Source organism: Amblyraja radiata, chromosome X (genome assembly GCF_010909765.2).
Source record: "Amblyraja radiata isolate CabotCenter1 chromosome X, sAmbRad1.1.pri, whole genome shotgun sequence".
Taxonomy (NCBI): Eukaryota; Metazoa; Chordata; class Chondrichthyes; order Rajiformes; family Rajidae; genus Amblyraja; species Amblyraja radiata.
In genome coordinates this window covers 1333112-1353146 of record NC_045999.1, presented here as the reverse complement: position 1 = coordinate 1353146, position 20035 = coordinate 1333112, and the positions used below count along the sequence as shown (strand labels likewise).

At 50.8% G+C, this 20035-nt stretch overlaps 1 protein-coding gene across 3 annotated transcripts in view; it reads right to left on the bottom strand.

Moving 5' to 3' along the window:
• iqgap1 (IQ motif containing GTPase activating protein 1) overlaps positions 1–19610 on the bottom strand; it is a 54526-nt gene extending 34916 nt beyond the window's left edge. The window contains exons 1-3 of one of the 3 annotated variants that reach the window (XM_033014988.1): positions 19452–19610; positions 14133–14232; positions 863–1019 (exon numbers count right to left, since the gene is read on the bottom strand). In XM_033014988.1, the coding sequence (XP_032870879.1) occupies positions 863–1019; positions 14133–14232; positions 19452–19506 (312 nt within the window). In that variant the 5' untranslated portion in view covers positions 19507–19610. Of the gene's footprint in view, positions 1–199; positions 205–862; positions 1020–14132; positions 14233–19451 lie in introns of those variants that run through there. The other 2 variants (XM_033014989.1, XM_033014990.1) reach the window with 2 other exon arrangements.
• Between the last annotated feature and the right edge of the window lie 425 nt (positions 19611–20035).

Sequence of the window (20035 nt, the reverse complement as noted above, 5' to 3'; positions counted from 1 at the left end):
AGCCCTCCGTGACAATGAGTTCCACAGATTAACTGCCCTCTGACTAAAGAAGTTCCTCGTCACTTCCTTTCGAAAAGAGCGCACTTTAATTCTGAGGCTGTGACCTCTGGTCCTGGACTCTCCCACCAGTGGAAACATCCTCTCCACATCCACTCTATCAATGCCTTTCATTATTCTGCGTTGAAGGTCCCCCCTCAACCTAAACTCCAGCGAATAGAGGCCCAGTGCTGTCAAACGCTCATCATATGCTAACCTACTCATTCCTGGGATCATTCTTGTAAACCTCCTCTGGACCCTCCCCAGAGCCAGTGCACCCTTCCTCAGATATGGGGCCCAAATACGGGGGGTGAGGGTGATGTGTTTATTTAATTCAGCGATACATGGCGGAAACAGGCCCTTCGGCCCAGCAAGCCCGCTCATTAGCACAAACCTACACACACTAGGGACAATTTACACTTATACCCGGTGTACAAACCCAAGCCAACTAAACCTACAACAGCTTTGGAGTGCGGGAGGAAACCGAAGATCTTGGAGAAAACCCACGCAGGTCACGGGGAGAACGTGCAAACTCCGTACAGACAGCACCCATAGCGGAATCAAGGGATATGGGAGGAAAGCAGGAACGGGGTACTGATTGTGGATGATCAGCCATGATCATATGGAATGGCGGTGCTGGCTCGAAGGGCCGAATGTTGAGAACCTTCTTCAGACCCAACCCTTCCCGACCCGAAATGTCACCTATTCCTTTTCCTCAGAAGATGCTGTCTGGGGAAAAGGGCACTCAGGTGTTGTGTTGGCCAGGGTGGTGGGACATTCCCCGTTGGTCAGTGGCAGGGGCTGCTCCTGGAGACGGGACCATTACCTTGTATCTGGTTTGTTCGCAGTCATAGATCTTCTTGCGCAACACAACCTTGGGACTGAAGAAGTTGCCGAGTTTGGCCAAGTACACCCCGTTCCTCAGCCCCTCCTCCAGCTCAGTGGTGGGTGGGAGCTCCTCATCCAAACATGCTTCCATCCAGCTGCAACACAGAGAGAGAGAGAATCATCAGCACGGCACACACACACACACACACGGCAGCACCGGGCCGGTGACACCAACACTGGGCCTGTACTAACACACAGAACAGGGGCGGAAAACCCGGGGGGGCCAGAGGGGACACGTCCCCCCCATGTTTTGAGAGGTGGGGGACGTCCCCCCCAAGTTTTTGTGATCCCAATTTTAAAATCTCCGTTTTTAGCGCTGGATTGAGCCTCTGAAGCCTCGCACGTGTGTGTGTGTGTGTGTGTGTGTGAGAGTGAGTGAGTGTGTGTGTGTGTGTGTGTGAGTGTGTGTGTGTGTGAGAGTGAGTGAGTGTGTGTGTGTGAGAGTGAGTGTGTGTGTGTGTGTGTGTGTGTGTGTGAGAGTGAGTGAGTGAGTGTGTGTGTGTGTGTGTGTGAGAGTGAGTGTGTGTGTGTGTGTGTGTGTGTGTGTGTGTGTGTGTGTGTGTGTGTGTGTGTGCGCATGCGCGCGTGGCCGCCAAAAAATGGTGTCCCCGTCCCCTCCATGTTTTGATAGTGAGTTCTGCTCTTGACACAGAGAGAGGATCATCGGCACGGCACGGCACACACACCCACGCACACATACGCGCGCGCACACACACGGCAGCACCGGGCCGTGACACCGACACTGGGCATATACTCGCTGGAGTCTAGAAGAATGAGGCGGGGGCCCTCGTTGCAACATACAGAATAGTGAATGGCTTGGATAGTGGATGTGGGGAGGATGTTTCCACTAGTGGGAGAGTCTAGGACTAGAGGTCATAGCCTCTCTAGTCCTATTGCAGCCTTTGGTAATGTAGGGAGGAGCTGCAGATGCTGGTTTAATCCGAAGACAAGACAAAAAGCTGGAGTAACTCAGCGGGTCAGGCAGCATCTTCTGGGGAAGAGGAACAGGTGACATTTCGGGTCGGGAAGGGTTGGGTCTGAAGAAGGTTCTCGACACGAAACTGGGCCTCTACTCGCTGGAGTTTTAAAGGGACATCATTGAAACTTACAAAATAATGGAAGGCACGGATAGAGTGGATGTGGAGAGGATGTTTCCACCAGTGGGAGAGTCTAGGACCAGAGGGCACAGCCTCAGAATTAAAGGGCGCTCTTTTAGGAAGGAGATGAGGAGAAATTTATTTAGTCAGAGGGTGGTGAATCTGTGGAATTCTTTGCCACAGAAGGCTAAGTGAGTGGATATTGTGAAGGCAGAGATAGATTCTTGATTAGTACAGGTGTCAGGGGTTATGGGGAGAAGGCAGGAGAATGGGGTTAGGAGGGAGAGATAGATCAGCCATGATTGAATGGTGGAATAGACTTGATGGGCCGAATGGCCGAATTCTGCTTCTATTCCTTATGACCTTCTGAGAGACGTGAGAGAGACAGTGAGGGAGAAATAGCGTGACGGTGAGAGAGAGATTGAGAGAGAGAGAGAGAGATAGACAGAGGAGATCAGTTAATTGTTACGTACACCAGGGATCACATCAGGCAGCTCATGGAGAAACCGGTACAACAGATACAACAATACATGATGGTGCAATATGGGAGGTGTCGAGGTTCTGCTGGGGTTGGTCGTGGAAGATGAGCCGTGAGGGGTGGGTTGGTGCGGAGCTGGAGATGGGAGGAGGATGGGCTGTTGTGGGACCAGCCATAGACAGCTACCTCCGGGATCGTTGGTCCCGAGTGACAACACATCTAATGAGGCTCATCGGCGGAGCCACGCTTCCAGCTAGCCATGTACTGCATCCAAAATTAGTTCCCCAGAGCTCCTGGGTTCAGTTCAGTATAGTTTATTGTCACGTGTACCGAGGTACAGTAAAAAGCTTTTGTTGTGTGCTAACCAGTCAGCGGAAAGACAATACATGATTACAATCGATCCATTTGCAGTGTACAGATACATGATAAGGGAATAACGTTTAGTGCAAGGTGAAGCCAGTACAGGCCGATCAAAGATAGTCCGAGGGTCACCAATGAGGTAGATAGTAGTTCAGAACTGTAGACACAAATGCTGAAGTAACTCAGCGGGACAGGCAGCATCTGTGGAGTGTCTCGACCAGAAACGTCACCTGTCCACGCACTCCAGATATGCTGCATGACCTGCTGAGTTACTCCAACACTAATGTATCCTTTTACGCATTAACCAGCATCTGCAGTTCCTTGTTTCTACATCGCTTTGCATGTTGGGTGTCACGGTGGCGCAGCGGTAGAGTTGCTGCCTTTCAGTGCTTGCATCACTGGAGACCCGGGTTCGATCCCGACTACGGGCACTGTCTGTATAGAGTTTGTACGTTCTAGCCCATGACCGCTTGGGGTTTCTCCGAGATCTTCAGTGTTCCTCCGACGTACACATTTTGTAGGTTAACTGGCTTTGTACAAGTGTAATTTGTCCCCAGTGTGTGTAGGATAGTGTTAGTGAGCAGGGATCGCTGATCAGTGCAGACTCGGTGGGCTGAAGAGTCTGTTTCCCTGCTGGATCTCCAAACTACACTAGACTGCGGTCAGATCTTTCCAATAACTTTCAGATTTTACTTTTATATTTTGTGTGAATTAAGTTATTTCATAATTATAAAATGAAACCCCAGCCTGCCCTGTGTGGGACAGTGGAGAATGGGATGGATTGAGACTGTGTGAGTTTGCTACAATGCTGATGTAACACTGGCTGAATGACAGTGTCTCTCCAGAACTAATCAAAGACTGTCACTTAAAGCTGGAGTAACTCAGCGGGTCAGGCAGCATATAAGAAACGTGAAGTTTCACTAGTTCACTCATTATAGAAGGAGAATTAGGCCATTCGGCCCATCGAGTCCACTCCACCATTCAATCATGGCTGATCTCTTCCTCCTAATCCCATTTTCCTGCCTTCTCCCCGTAACCCGTTTTAATCAAGAATTTGTCTATCCCTGCCTTAAAAATATCCACTGACTTGGCCTCCACAGCCCTCTGTGGCAATGAGTTCCACAGATTAACCACCCTCTGACTAAAGAAGTTCCTCCTCACCTCCTTTCTAAAAGAGCGCCCTTTAATTCTGAGGCTGTGACCTCTGGTCCTAGACTCTCCCACTGCTGGAAACATCCTCTCCACATCCACTCTATCTGTGCCTTTCATTATTTTGTAAGTTTCAATGAGGTCCCTTTAAAACTCCAGCGAGTAGAGGCCCAGTTTCGTGTCGAGAACCTTCTTCAGACCCAACCCTTCTCGACCCGAAATGTCACCTATTCCTCTTCCCCAGAAGATGCTGTCTGACCCGCTGAGTTACTCCAGCTTTTTGTCTTGTCTTCGGTTTAAACCAGCATCTGCAGCTCCTCCCTCCGCCCAGTCCATCATCGGCTCTGACCTTCCTTCCATCGAGGGGATTTATCGCAGTCGCTGCCTCAAAAAGGCTGGCAGTATCATCAAAGACCTACACCATCCTGGCCACACACTCATCTCCCTGCTACCTTCAGGTAGAAGGTACAGGAGCCTGAAGACTGCAACAACCAGGTTCAGGAATAGCTACTTCCCCTCAGCCATCAGGCTATTAAACCTGGCTCGGACAAAACTCTGATTATTAACAACCACTTTCTGTTATTTGCACTTTATTTGCAGTTTATTTATTCATGTGTGTATATATTTATATCATGGTATATGGACACATTTATCTGTACTGTAGTAAATGCCTCACTATTTTTCTGTGTGCTTAAGCAAAGCAAGAATTTCATTGTCCTATACAGGGACACATGACAATAAACTCACTTGAACTTGAACATTACATAAGGCTGTGTTATGTGTGTGTAAACTTCACACTGAGGGAGCACGAGGGAGAGACACAGGCAGAGTTGTGTGTTTAGTGGGAGTGCTGGCCCATCCGGGGAGCGGAGGGAGAGTATGATATTCCTGCATGTATTGTCCACAATCCCGGGAGAACCAGTCTGACAACTACTCTCCTGTTCCACGTCATCCTGGTGGAGCTGAGAGATGCTTTGCCTACACAATCCACCCACGGCTGGCAGATATTGACACAAAATGCTGGAGTAAGCTCAGCGAGATGGGCAACATCTCTGGAGATAAGGAATGGGTGACGTTTCGGGTCGAGACCCTTCTTCAGACCCATTCCCTCTCTCCAGATATGCTGCCTGTTCCGCCGAGTTACTACATGGATTTTGTGTCCATCTTTGGTTTAAACCAGCATCTGCTGTTCCTTCCTACGACAGCTGGTGGATGCAACACAACAGCTTGGAGAGGTGTTCCTGTTACAGGTATCCCTCATGCACACCAGATTGTTAGTTTAGTTTAGAGATACAACGAAGAAACAGGCCCTTTGGCCCACTGAGTCCGCACCGACCAGCGATCCCTGCACGCTAACACTATCCCACACACACTGGGGATCATTTAGAATTATACTAAAGCCAATTAGCTTACAAACCTGCAGGTTTTTGGAGTGTGGGAGGAAACAGGAGCACCCAGGGGAATGCTGAAGTACGCAGTCACGGGGAGAACGTACAAACTCCGTACAGACAGCACCCGTCATCGGGATCCAACCCGGAACCCTGGCGCTGTGAGGCAGCAACTCTACCGCTGCGCCACAGTGCCGGCCTGCAGAGTCAGAAGATGGTCGAACAGCAGGTATCACAGAGGGGGAACGGTGAGAAAGTGTCTCACAGAACTTGCATCAGGAAAGGAGGCACATTGTTCGTTAAATGGTGACAGGGGTCTTCAGGGGAGAGTCTGAAGAAAGTTCCCGACCCCGTTTGGGCATCACCGGTTACGGGGAGAAAGCAGGAAAATAGGGTTGGGAGAGTAAAATAGAACGAGGTGGTGTGGTGGTGCAGCGGTAGAGTTGCAACCTTACAGCGCTAGAGACCCGGGTTCCATCCCGACTATGGGTGCTTGGCTGTACAGAGCTTGTACGTTCTTCCCGTGACCATGTGGGTTTTCCCAAAGAACTTCAGTTTCCTCCCTCACTCCAAAGACGTACAGGTTTGTAGGTTAATTGGCTTTGGTATAAATTGTCCCTTGTGTGTGTGTGTAGGATAGTGTTAATGTGCGGGGATCGCTGGTCGGTGCGGACTCGGTGGGCCGAAGGGCCCGTTTCCAGGCTGTGTCTAAACTAAACTAATCAGCCATGATCAAATGGCGGAGCAGACTGTATGGGCCGAATGGCCTCATTTTGCTCCAATGCCTTTGGCCTTGTGGAAGAGTTGCCTGTCCATTCCCTCCACAGACGCTGCCTGACCCAGCAGTTTCTGTTGCTCAAGGAGGAAGGTTTCCTTCCCTCAAGACCAAGAGTGAAACTTGTGATTGTGACAACATTCCAGTGGTTTCCCCATCTCCGCGGTGTAATCCAGCTCGTTCCAAGTCTTCTGCCAGCTGTTAGCACTAGGGTCAGGAGGCCACACACTGATGGGGGGTGGGGGTGGGGGGAGAGAAGTAGGCCAGGCATGGCGGCCAGAACTGTGAGGGAGGTGGGTGGTGTAAACAGTGCCAGAGACCCGGGTTCCACCCTGACTACGGGTGCTGTCTGCATGGAGTTTGCACGTTCTCCCCGTGACCCAGTGTTTTTTCTTCGGGTTCCTCTCACATTGCAAAGACGTACAGGTTTGAAGGTTAACTTGCTTTGGTAAAATTGTCAAGTATCCCCAGTGTGTGTAGGGTAGTGTTAGTGTAGGGGGATGGATCGCTGGTGGGCGCGGACTCGGTGGGCTGAAGGGCTTTGTGTCTGCGCTGTATCTCTAAACTAAACTAAACCAGGCACCTTCCACGTCACTGAGGAAGCTTCTTCTTGCTCAACGTCGCATGACTGTGTTGAATTTATAAAAATAACAAGCCTGCTGGAGGGGAGGGGAGGGGAGGGTTGCTGGGGGAGTGAGAGACACAGGCAGCAAGGCCCAAACCTGCCAGGGTTTGCCAAGCTCTGTTGACGCACAAACTCCCACAAGGCTGTATCTCAGGGCGTGTCCTGGTGAGCTCAGTCTCAGTCTCTCTCTCACACACACAAACCACTCCTGCCGTCAGGACTGGGTCACAGCAGCAGCATTTACATTGCTCTCTCATCTTGCATCATCTCGGGATCTCGCTCAGACAAGTGCTGATTCACCCCGTGTACAAGCATGGTAGCTACAGTAGTTGCACGTAGCAAACCTTCTCTCATTCAGAAAATAGGCACATAGAGCTCAATGGCAGCATCTCCACAGAGTAACAGGAAGGGATGGGTGATGTTTTGGGTTGAGACCCTTCTACAGACTCTTCAGGTCGAGACCCTTCTTCAGACCCGACCTGAAACGTCAACCATTCCTTCTCTCCAGAGACGCTGCCTGTCCCGCTGAGTTACTCCAGCTTTTTGTGTCTATCATCGGTTTAAACCAGCATCTGCAGTTCCTTCCTACACATTCTCTCATTCAGAGTCGTAAGCAGTGACAAAGATCTGTGCCGACCATCGACCACCCATTAGTACTGTATCCATGAAACAACATCCGTGACAGAGTGGATTTTCCCCACGTGCTCCAATTTCCTCCCACATTCCAAAGACGTACAGGTTTGTAGGTTATTGTAAATTGTCCCTAGTGTGTGTAGGACAGCATTAGTGTACGGGGATCGCTGGTCTGCGCAGACTCAGTGGGCACAAGGGCCTGTTTCCGTGCTGTATCTCAAAACTAAACTAGTGTACGGGGATCGCTGGTTGGCACAGGCTAGGTGGGCCGAAGGGCCTGTTTCCACGCTGTATCTCTAAACTAAAGTAAACTGGTAAAGTCAATTAAACTAAAGACCTCTGGGCCAGATGAGTCAACCTCGAGGGCTGAATGCAAATATACAGGTGAAACATTGTTGGGAGAGTGACACAGACTGTATTATCAAAGATGCCCAGTAACACTCAGCCTCATCGGTTGTTTGGCTGCTTGTGAAAGATCTTTTAGCTTAGAGATACAGCATTGAAACAGGCCCTTCAGCCCAGCGGGTTCGCGCCAACCAGCGATCCCCACATATTAACACAATCCTACACACACTAGGGACAATTTTTACATTTACCAAGGCAAGTTTACCTACAATCCTGTACGTCTTTGGAATGTGGGAGGAAACCAAAGATCTCGGAGAAAACCCACGCAGCTCACGGGGAGAACGTACAAACTCCGTACGGACAGCACCCGTAGTCGGGGTCGAACCCGGGACACTGGCGGTATGAACATTGACTGCTCTAACTTCAAGTAGCCCTTGCTTTCCCTCTCTCTCCATCCCCTTCCCAGTTCTCCCACCAGTCTTACTGTCTACGACTACATTCTATCTTTGTCCCGCACCCTCCCCTGACATTAGTCTGAAGGGTCTCGACCCAAAACGTCACCCTTTCCTTCTCTCCAGAGATGCTGCCTGTCCCACTGAGTTACTCCAGCATTTTGTGTCTATCTTCGGTGTAAACCAGCATCTGCAGTTCTCCTCTAGATACGAAATATATTAACTATTTACACTGGTGCTGAGATGCAACTTTGTTTATATGTTTCTATCTGGAGACCTGCTAGGTGGAGAGATGGTGTAGTCAGTCAGAACCGTTACTGATTGTACACCTCGTTGTCACCTTCCACTCAGCCAACAATGATCCAGTCTACATTTCCCTTCACCTTCGTCCCGTTTGATCTTCCATTTTCACCCCTTCCCCTTCCATATCTCTGTGTCACCCGGTCCCCCGACTCTCAGTCTGAAGAAGGGTCTCGACCAGAAACGTCACCCTTTCCTTCTCTCCAGAAATGCTGCGTGACCCGCTGAGTTACTCCAGCACTTTGTGTCTAAACCAGCGTCTGCAGTTCCGTCCCACATGTTGGATCAACTCTGGTGGCTGGTGACAGCTGGTGAGATGAATCTCATGGATGCTGTCGGTGGGAGGCTGCTCTGCACAACTTGCCTGCCAGGCTCTCTGCTTGCAGCAAGCTCACTGCAGGAAGTGCCTTGCTGGTGAGGAAGTGCCGCGGGGTTTCCTGAGTTGCCGGAAGCCTCCCCTTGTAATCAGCTGTGCCTTGGTGGGCTGCAACAGAAGCCCGCCTGATATCTCACACCAACATGCTCTCCTTTCACCTTCTCCCCCCTCTGTACCCGCCTCGCCACCTCAGAATTAAAGGGCACTCTTTTCGGAAGGAGGTGAGGAGGAGGAACTTCTTAGGTCAGAGGGTAGTTAATCTGTGAAACTCATTACCACAGAGGACTGTGGAGGTCAAGCCATTGGATATTTTTAAGGCAGAGATAGATAGTTTCTTGATTAGAACGGGTGTCAAGGGTTATGGGGAGAAGGCAGGAAAATGGGATCAGCCTTGATTGAATAGCGGAGAGGACTCGATGGGCCGAATGGCCTAATTCCGCTATAACGTGAACCTGCCACCCAGTTCCAAGTCCCTCCTTTGGTCTCAACCAGGAGCTTCCCGCAATTCATGAATACACCAACCAAGTCCAACACTTGGAAATACATGGACTCGAGGAACTGCAGATGCTGGAATATTGAACAAAACAAAGTGCTGGAGGAACCCAGCGGGTCAGGCAACATCAGTGGAGGGAATGGACTGGGAACAATTTCCTTTGGATCGGGACTGAAGAAGTGTCCTGACCTGAATCGTCACCCACCCATTACCTCCACAGATGCTGACTGACCTGCTGAGTTCTTCCAGCACTGATTTTGTCTAAGACCTGAACAACCCTGGTAAATCCCCATGCGCTGTTGTGTGTGTTTAGTCATTAGAGATACAGAGCGGAAACAGGCCCTTCGGCCCACGGAGTCTGTGCTGACCAGCGATCACCCGGTACACCAGCACTATCCGACACACTAGAGACAATTTACAATCTATAAACCTGTACGACTTTGGAGCGTGGGAGGGAACCACATCCGGTGAGAACCCACACGGTCACAGGGAGAAGGTACAAACTCCGTGCAGACAGCACCCGTAGTCAGGATGGAACCTGGGTCTCTGGCGCTGTGAGGCAGCAACTCTACCGCTGCGCCACTGTGATGCCCAGATTCCTGATGCTGGAATCTTGACCAAAACAAAGTGCTGGAGGAGACCAGTGCGTCAGGCAGCACCTGTGGAGGGAATGGACCGTAGTTTGGTTCGTGCCTGAAGAAGGGTCCGGACCTGAAACATCGCCCATCCATTAACTCCATAGAGTTTAAGAGGGAACTGCAGATGCTGGAAAATCGGTAGACAAAATTGCTGGAGAAACTCAGCGGGTGCAGCAGCATCTATGGAGCGAAGGAAATAGGCAACGTTTCGGGTCGAAACCCTGAAGGAAATAGGCAACGTTTCGGGTCGAAACCTTGAAGGAAATAGGCAAAGTTTCGGGTCGAAACCCTTCCGGGTTTCGGCCCGAAACGTTGCCTATTTCCTTCGCCCCATAGATGCTGCTGCACCTGCTGAGTTTCTCCAGCACTTTTGTCTACCATTAGCTCTATAGACGTGTAGGAAGGAACTGCAGATGCTAGCTTACACCAAAGATAGACACAAAATGCTGGACTAACTCAGCGGGACAGGCAGCATCTCTGGAGAGAAGGAATGGGTGATGTTTCGGGTCGAGACCCTTCTTCAGGTTTAAACCAGCATCTGTAGTTCCTTCCTGCACGTTACTCCAGAAGGTTGTATGCATCTCCACAGATGTTGCTGGGTTCCTCCAGCACTGTGTTTTGTCTAAGGCTTGAAGCTTCCTCCCTGTCAACCCAGGCATATCCCCACATGGTGCAGTGCTTGTTCAGTCCTGTGAAGCTTACGGTGTTAAAAGATGCAGCAGAAACACAGGTTGTTATTGAGCACAGCAAAGCTTGATTCCAGGAAGAAGTGGTGATAGGAGGTGATCAGAAAGAAGGTCCAGAACAGAAGGCCTCCAACGTGGCGACAGTGTGCGTGAAGTAAAGGGAGTGGAGGTGGGAGAGTCTCAGGCGGAAACAAGGCTGACTCATGAGTTCCACAGCTCGTTCATCACTGAGCCCTGGCATCGACTCCAGCCCAAACCACACAGCTCAGCTGCTATATTTATAACGGCTCTGTCAGAGTGTGACAGAGACACAGGGCAGGCTCCATCAGTCTAGCCTGCACTGGGGGGGAGAGGGGGGAGAGGAGGATGGGGGGGACAGAAGAGGGAGGAAAAAACAGAGGGAGAAGGGGGGAGAGAAGAGAAGGGTGGAAAGGGAGAAAAGAGGAGAGAAAAGAGGAGAGAAGAGTCATTGATTTGAGACAGTGATCAATATCAGACACTAACAGAGACACAATTCGCTGATTTTTTCAGACAGTGATTTCATGGCCAATTCCCTGAAAATTGATCTCATTCAAAGTTTGGCTCCATGTCCCATTCACCCAGCCCTGCATTACCGGCTGATGTTCCCTGTTCCCATTACAACACACTGCTCCTGTGCCTCCTCCCGTGGACTGGAGTTACCTCCCCCACCAGCACGGACTCTCTCCCATGGAGCGACCGAGTCATAATAACTCCTTCACGTCGGCAAAGATGCCCCATCTTAGCCAGTCCCATTTGCCTGGGTCAGGCAGCGTCTGTGGAAGGAACGGACAGCCGACGACTCAGGTCAGCAGCTAGATAGGGCTCTTAAAGATAGCGGAGTCAGGGGATATGGGGAGAAGGCAGGAACGGGGAACTGATTGGGGATGATCAACCATGGCTCGAAGGGCCGAAGGGCCAAATGGCCTACTCCTGCACCTATTGTTTTTCTTCGCACTGCATAGGAAGGAACAGCAGATGCTGATTTAAACTGTAGACACAAAAAGCTGGAGTAACTCAGCGGGACAGGCGGCATCTCTGGAGAGAAGGAATGGGTGACGTTTCGGGTCGAGAAGTCTGCAGAAAGGTCTCGACCCGAAACGTCACCAATTATTTTTCTCCAGAGATGCCCGCTGAGTTACTCCAGCATTTTTTGTGTCTGTCTTTTGTGCGTTGTCTTCCTGTGTCTGATGAGCAGTGACCTCCTCTGTCTATGTAAACAGTTCTCTGCACACTGCCCAACTTTCTACTAGCACTCTGTCCTTAACGTGTGTCTTCCAACACAACACACACTAACTGGAGTCCCTTCAGGAAACCCTTCACTTCCTTTCAAAGCAGTAAAAGTTCCTGGAATGCCCATCAGTACAAACTCCCACTGGGAGGATATATCGGCCATCCCGACTCTTTCCAAGGAAGCATCTTCTCTCTGTCGTGCAGCACGGTGGCACAGCGGTACAGTTGCTGCCTCACAGCGCCAGAGACTCGAATTCGATCCTGACTACGGGCGCTGTCTGTACGGAGTTTGTACGTTCTCCCCGGGACCTGCGTGGGTTTTCTCCGAGATCTTTGGTCTCCTCCCACACTCCAAAGACGTTTAGGTTTGTAGGTTAATTAGCTCGGTATAAATGTACATTGTCCCTAGTGTGTGTGTTAAATGCTCCCGGACTGTGCCGAGAGGGATGGGAGAGGCGCCACAGGAATGCAAGGACACCTTGCTGCGCCATTTCTCAGCTGTGGGCGGCCAAGCTCGCCGAGCTCTGCTTCAACGACAACAGCTTCCTCTTGCAGTCAGTCCCACGTCACAGAGACTTGCAGCAGTCACGCACGACACCCCGCTCACTGGTTCACCCCCAGGGACCAGAGACCCTCAACAAGAGGCACTGAATCAGCCCCCTTCCCACATTTCACCCCTCTCAGCACCCTTCTGTAGTCAGAGGGTGATGAATCTGTGGAACTCATTGCCACTGAAGGCTGTGGAGGCCACGTCAGTGGATATTTTTAAGGCAGAGATAGATAGATTCTCGATTAGAACAGGTGTCAGGGGTTATGGGGAGAAGGCAGGAGAATGGGGTTAGGAGGCAGAGATTAGCCATGATTGAAAGGTGGACTGGACTCGATGGGCCGAATGGCCTAATTCTACTCCTATAGCTCGTGACCCTGCCACGACCGGCAATTCTAACACAATCTCCCGAGCTTCACTGCTTCACTGCTCTACACTAGCAGGTTCCTCCAGCCCTGCCCTGCCCCTGATTCTAAATCTGTCGCTGACATCCGCCTTCATTTCCGGTGCTCAGCACTGCAGGTTCCAACTGGCAGTGGCCACAGATGGCGGTGGAGGTCAAGGCAACGGGTAACATAGAAACATAGAAAATAGGTGCAGGAGGAGGCCATTCGGCCCTTCGAGCCTGCACCGCCATTCAATATGATCATGGCTGATCATCCAACTCAGTATCCTGTACCTGCCTTCTCTCCATACCCCCTGATCCCTTTAGCCACAAGGGCCACATCTAACTCCCTCTTAAATATAGCCAATGATCTGTGGCCTCAACTACCTTCTGTGGCAGAGAATTCCAGAGATTCACCACTGTCTGTGTAAAAAATGATTTTTTCCCCAGGAATCAGTCTGGTGAACCTTCTCTGTACTCCCTCTATGGCAAGAATGTCATTCATCAGATTAGGAAATTAGGGTATTCAAAAGGCGGAAATTTACAGGCTCTTGATTAGTACGGGGGTCAGGTGTTATGGGGAGAAGGCAGGTGAATGGGGTTGGGAGGGAGAGATAGATGATTGGATACTGGAGCAGACTTGACGGGCTGAATGGCCTAATTCTGCTCCTATCACTTACGACCTTATGGGTCGGACGACACTGTGACCAGGCACAATCGACAAAACCCACCGGCAAACAACAGCCTGACGTCCGACTGTAGCCAAGTACAATCCACTAAAGCCCCCCCAGTGGAACAACTGTCTGGTGTATGACTGTAACAGGGTGCACACACGAAACCGACAGCCGAACAACAACCTGACATCCCACTACAAGCAGGTACAATCTACTGTTTAAGAAGGAACTGCAGATGCTGGAAAATCGAAGGTAGACAAAAATGCTGGAGAAACTCAGCGGGTGCAGCAGCATCTATGGAGCGAAGGAAATAGGCAACGTTTCGGGACGAAACCCTTACGGGTTTCGACCCGAAACGTTGCCTATTTCCTTCAGGGTTTCGACCCGAAACGTTGTCTATTTCCTTCGCTCCGTAGATGCTGCTGCACCCGCTGAGTTTCTCCAGCATTTTTGTCTACCAGGTACAATCTGCTAAAGCACACAGTTGAAACAACAGCCTGACGTCTGACTGTAGCCTTCACAGTGGCGATGGCTGGGTAAGGAGAGAGGGCCTCACCGCTTGGCTTCCTCCAGGTGACACAGGTACTCGTAGGCAATGTTTTGCGTCCTGCGTTCATCCATCTCCTCAGCCGTGAGCCGCTCATTATCCATAACAGCTGGAAAACAAACGGGGAGAAAATAGTCACAGGAAGAATATTCACCCGCCGTTTGTCTGTAGCGTAGAATCAGAAGCTGCAATGCAGACACAGGCTCTTCGGCCCATCACATCAATGCTGACCAATGTCCTTAGGTTTAGATAGAAACATAGAAAGGTAGAAAATAGGTGCAGGAGTAGACCATTCGGCCCTTCGAGCCTGCACCGCCATTCAATATGATCATGGCTGATCATCCAAATCAGTACATCGTTCTTCCTTTCGCCCCGTATCCCTGGATTCTGTTAGCCAGGTGTTGTTTCGGGTCGAGACCCTTCTTCAGACATGTGTCTGGGGAGAGGGCATCACAGTTTAAGGATAAGGGGGAAATCTTTTAGGACTGAGATGAGAAAAACATTTTTTACACAGAGAGTGGTGAATCTCTGGAATTCTCTGCCACAGAAGGTAGTTGAGGCCACAGTTCATTGGCTATATTTAAGAGGGAGTTAGATGTGGCCCTTGTGGCTAAAGGGATCAGGGGGTATGGAGAGAAGGCAGGTACAGGATACTGAGTTGGATGATCAGCCATGATCATATTGAATGGCGGTGCAGGCTCGAAGGGCCGAATGGCCTACTCCTGCACCTATTTTCTATGTTTCTATCACATGACCACTCACCAGGTGACGCGGAGGCTCAGTCTACTCTTGGGAAGGTCCCAGCTAAGGTGTGAGGTTGATCCCTGCGCCTCAGGCAAGGGAGGGTACGCTGTTTCATCTCATGTAACCAGCACCAAGATTACCTTTTAATCATCTCACAGGTGCCACTGCAAAATGCTGTCTGGAATTCACTGGCATGTTTACAGACTCCACATGATAACAGCTGTCCTCGGAGATCGGAATGTTTTAGGAATCTGGGCCTTCCCCACACCAAAGGTGAGGGAACGGTTGTAGGAAGGAACTGCAGATGCGAGTTTACACCGAAGATAGACACAAAGTGCTGGAGTAACTCAGCAGGACAGGCAGCATCTCTGGAGAGAAGGAATGGGTGACGTTTCGGGTCGAGACCCTTCTTTAGACTGCCAAGAGTCAAGATACACACAAAATGCTGGAGTAACTCAGAGGGACAGGCAGAGAGAAGGAATGGGTGACGTTTCAGGTCGGGACCCTTTTCCAGTCTGAAAGAAAACATCCAGTGAATTGGCCTCCACTGCCTTCTGTGGCTTAGAATTCCACAGATTCGCAACTTTCTGGGTGAAGAACTTTTCCCTCATCTCAGTCCTAAATGGCCTACCCCTTATTCTTAAACTGTGACCTCTGGTTCTGGACTCCCCCAACATGGGGAACATATGTTCCTGCATCTAGCCTGTCCATTCCCTTAAGAATGTTATATGTTTCTATAAGATCCCCTCTCATCAGTCTAAATTCTAGTGAATACAAACCCAGTCGACCCATTCTTTGGTCATATGTCAATCCCGCCTACAGGATGAGGTGACAGCAGAGCTCTGGTGCTCTCCCCAGAGATGGGAGAAAACCCGAGAGAAACAAAATGGCTTCCAAACCCAAGGCAACGCGACTTGGCAACCAAAAGTGAAACCTCACTCTCACTTTGCCTCAGCAAACATTTACTGATAGCTTGCAAGTTTACAACTTGCTTGACGCATGAAGAACACTGCGTTACTAATACAGCTTCTTGATTAGTACGGACATCAAAGGTTGTGGGGAGAAGGCAAGAGAATGGGGTTGAGAGGGAAAAAGCAGAGCAGCCATGAGTGAATGGTGGAGTAGACTTGATGGGCCGAATGGCTTAATTCTGCTCCTGTGTCTTATGATCTCCACGAGATTGGCACAAGCTCCGGTTTCCTCCCACATCTCAAAGATGTGCAGGTTTTGTGGTTAATTGGCCCTCTGTAAATTGCCCTGTGTGCGTAGGGAGTTGGATAACGTAGAACTAGTGTGAATGGGTGTTTGCTGGTGGCCGTGGACTCGGAGGGCTGAAGGACCACTTTCCAGGGTAATTCTGAATTAAACTAAAGACTCATGGAAAATGGCAGAGACATCGACTGCACTAACAGTAAAGTTTAGTTTAGTTTAGAGATACAGTGCAGAAACAGACACTTCGGCTCACTGGGTCCACGCCGACCAGCGATCCCCGCACATTAACACTATCCTACACCCACTAGGGACAATTTTTACATTTACCAATCCAATTTACCTAGAAACCTGCACGTCTTTGGAGTGTGGGAGGAAACCGAAGACGCAGGTCACGGGGAGAACGTACAAACTCTGTACAGACAGCACCCATAGTTGGGATCGAACCTGGGTCTCCGATGCTGCATTCGCTGTAAGGTAGTAAGCTGCGCCGTCTCAAATCCCTCCTCTTGGCTCTCCCTGCCCTACCCACACATCTCCTCCAAAGACTCCTCCAATCTCAAACCATTATTAACACCATTATGTGACATTATTATAAACGATCTACCCCACCCCTTTTAGCCCTGATAGGTTCTCATCATCTTTGCTGCCATCAACTTCCAACACCAGACTGCCAAATGACTGAGCCTTATCTGCACAATCACACCTCCATGATCATTCTTGGGGGACCTTACATTTCTCCCTAGATAGACACAAAAAGCTGGAGTAACTCAGCGGGTCAGACAGCATCTCTGCAGAGAAAGAATAGGTGACGTTTCGGTGTAGGAAGGAACTGCAGATGCTGGTTTAAATCAAAGATAGACACAAAATGCTGGAGCATCTCAGCGGGTACAGGCAGCATTTCTCCCCCTTTGCAGATCAGGTTGCCCAATTTAAGGAAGGAAATTGAAGTTTTGGAGAGAGTGCAGAAGTGGTTTACCAGAGAGCTGCCTGGATTGGAGAGTTTAAGATACAGGAAGAGGTTGTCGTTTTCTCTGGAGCAGAGGCCGAGGGGGACACCTGATCGAAGTATAGAAAACTGTGAGGGCCAAAGAAAGGGTCGACTGTTAGAACCTTTTTTCCGTCCTAAGGTGGCAACGCCAAACACTAGAAGACATAGTTTTAAGTTGAGAAGGGTAATGTACAAAGGAGATTTATGGCATGTTTTATGACCTAGAGTGCCTGGAATGTGTTGCTAAAGGAAATGGAGGCAGACATGGGAGCAACGTTTAAGAGACATTTAGACAAACACATGAATAGACATCTGTTTAAATTGGCATCATGCTCAGCACAGACTTGATGGGCTGAAGGGACTGTTCCTGTGCTGGTCTATGTTCCAATACAAAAATTACTCTCACCATTTCAGTCCTAAGATTCCCTAGTTGTTAATCACTGAAACTCTCTCTCCTGCACCCTCCCCATAACTCCCATCTCATGAATTTTCTCCACACAGCTCCCTCTTTCTTGCTGCAAACAACCCATTTATTTAAAAGAGCTTTAAGAAGGGTTGGTGCAGGATAGATAAACTTTACCCAGGCCAGGATGGGAAGAGTTAAATTAGAACATGTCAAATGCATCAGTTTAATTTTCTCATACCCAAGATAAAATGGGGGATCTAGTGAAGCAACAAATATTTGGGGCCTTAACCAGAGAGGTTATCACAGAGGGTGCCCAGGAGAGGTGAACTTAGCCAGGCTATTGGAAACGGAGCCCAAGGCTGCTGGGCCCACTTGGCCTGCTCAGGGGAGGACCTGTTGGGGTGGGAGATCCACTGAAGTTTCCAAATCAAAGTTTGATAGATGATGATTAGATTTGAGAAATACAGAAGGAAGAGATCCTGTTAGTGTCAGGTTCATCGCCCATTCCTTCTCTCCATTGATGCTGCCTCATCGCTGAGTTACTCCAGCTTTTTGTGTCTACTTCCCTTGCTGGGCTCAGTTCTGCGCCAAGTCTCTCTCTCTCCCTCTCCCTCTCTGTCTCTCTCTCCCTGTCTCTCTCTCCCTTTCTCTCTCTTTCTCGCTCCCTCCTCTAGTATCTTTGCTCTCCTCTGTCACTCTCCCTGTCTCTCTCTGTCTCTTTCTCTCACTCTTTCTCTCTCTGTGTGTCTATCCCTCTGTCTCTCCCTCTGTCTGTCTCTCTCTCCCTCCCTCCCAGTCTCTCTCTGTCTGTCTCTCTGTCTCCCTCCTTCTCTCTCACTATGTCTCTCTCTTTCTCTCGCTCTCTATCTCTCCCCCTCTCTCTTTATCTCTGTCTCTCTTTCTCTCTCTGTCTCTCTCCCCCTCTGTCTCTCCCTCTGGGACCACTGTTACTCCCACTGGGTTCCTGGACTGGGAGAGGGTTTCCCGCCATCAGCCCCTCCCCAGGGCCGTCTGCCAGCGGAGAGAGAGTGGGGGTGAAGAGAGGAATGAGGTGAGGGGTGGGGGAGGGGGGGGGGTGAGAGGAATTATGAGGGGATGAGTATGGGGGTGACGAAAGGGCGTGAGGTGAGGTGAGGTGAGGAGTGAGTGAGATGGGGAGAGGGGGAGCGGGGGTGAGGATGAGGGGGGGTGGGAGTGAGGTGAGGTGAGGGGGGGCTTGAGGTGAGGATGAGGGGGGGATGAGGAGAGGAGTGAGAGAGAGATGGGTAGAAGGGAGTGGGGGTGAGGATGAGGGGGTGGGATGAGGAGAGGAGTGAGGGTGGGAGTGAGGATGATGGGGGGTGGGAGTGAGGATGAGGAGGGGTGAGGGGGGTGTGAGTGAGGTGAGGATGGGGAGGGGGGATGAGGGGAGGAGTGAGGGTGGGAGTGAGGATGAGGGGGGGTGAGAGGGAATGAGGGGGGGTGAGGTGAGGGGAGGGGTGAGGGGGGTGGGAGTGAGGATGGGGGGGGGGTGAGGTGAGGAGTGAGAGAGAGATGGGGTAGAAGGGAGTGGAGGTGGGGGTGAGGGGGGGATGAGGTGAGGAGTGAGGGTGGGAGTGAGGATGAGGGGGGGTGGGAGTGAGGATGAGGGGGGTGTGAGGGAATGAGGGGGGGTGAGGAGAGGGGTGAGGGGGGGTGGGAGTGGGGGTGAGGTGAGGATGAGGGGGGGGGGGTGAGGGAATGAGGGGGGGTGGGAGTGAGGATGGGGTGAGGAGTGAGAGAGAGATGGGGTAGAAGGGAGTGGGGGTGAGGATGAGGGGGGGATGAGGAGAGGAGTGAGGGTGGGAGTGAGGATGAGAGGGCAGATGAGGGGAGGAGGCCGCAGCCGCTCAGTGCCGCCCCCGGTGGCCGCGCCCTGTTGTGAGGAGATACCCAGCACCATCCCACCCCCCGGGCGAGGGGTTCAAGCGGCCCCCCCCCCCAGCCCCGGGTTACTCACAGCCATAGTGCGGCCTGATGGCGCCAAGCCCGTCCGCCTCGTCCGACGTGGACATGTTGGGGCCGCGCTGCCCTTTGCCTCACACACACTCTCTCTCTGCTCTGTGCTCTGTGTGCTCGCCGCTTCCTTCCTCTCTTCCTCTCCACCCCTCCCCTCTTCCACCCCTCCCCGCATCCACCCCTCCCCGCTTCCTCCTCTCCTCTCCCCGGCCGCTCCCCCTGTTGCCCGCGCCCTGTACTGCAGCCAGCCTTCCATCTCCACACCCTCAGCACAGGAGGTACTAAGTTCAAGGCCACACGCTCCAGGGTCACATATAAACCCTTTGCATTTAGATCTCATAGATACAAAGACAATACTGCAGGAGTAGAGGCCATTCGGCCCTTCGAGCCTGCACCGCCATTCAATTTTTTCAAACTATTGGCATGATAAAAAAAACATTGTTGTATTGCCAAAGTATAAAACATGACATACATATTTGAAATGCATAAGTATAAATACAAGTATACAGTGTATGGATAGGTATGTCCCTGTACATAAACTTGCAATAGGCCGATAGCCCTTTAGATTCAGATTCAGATTCAACT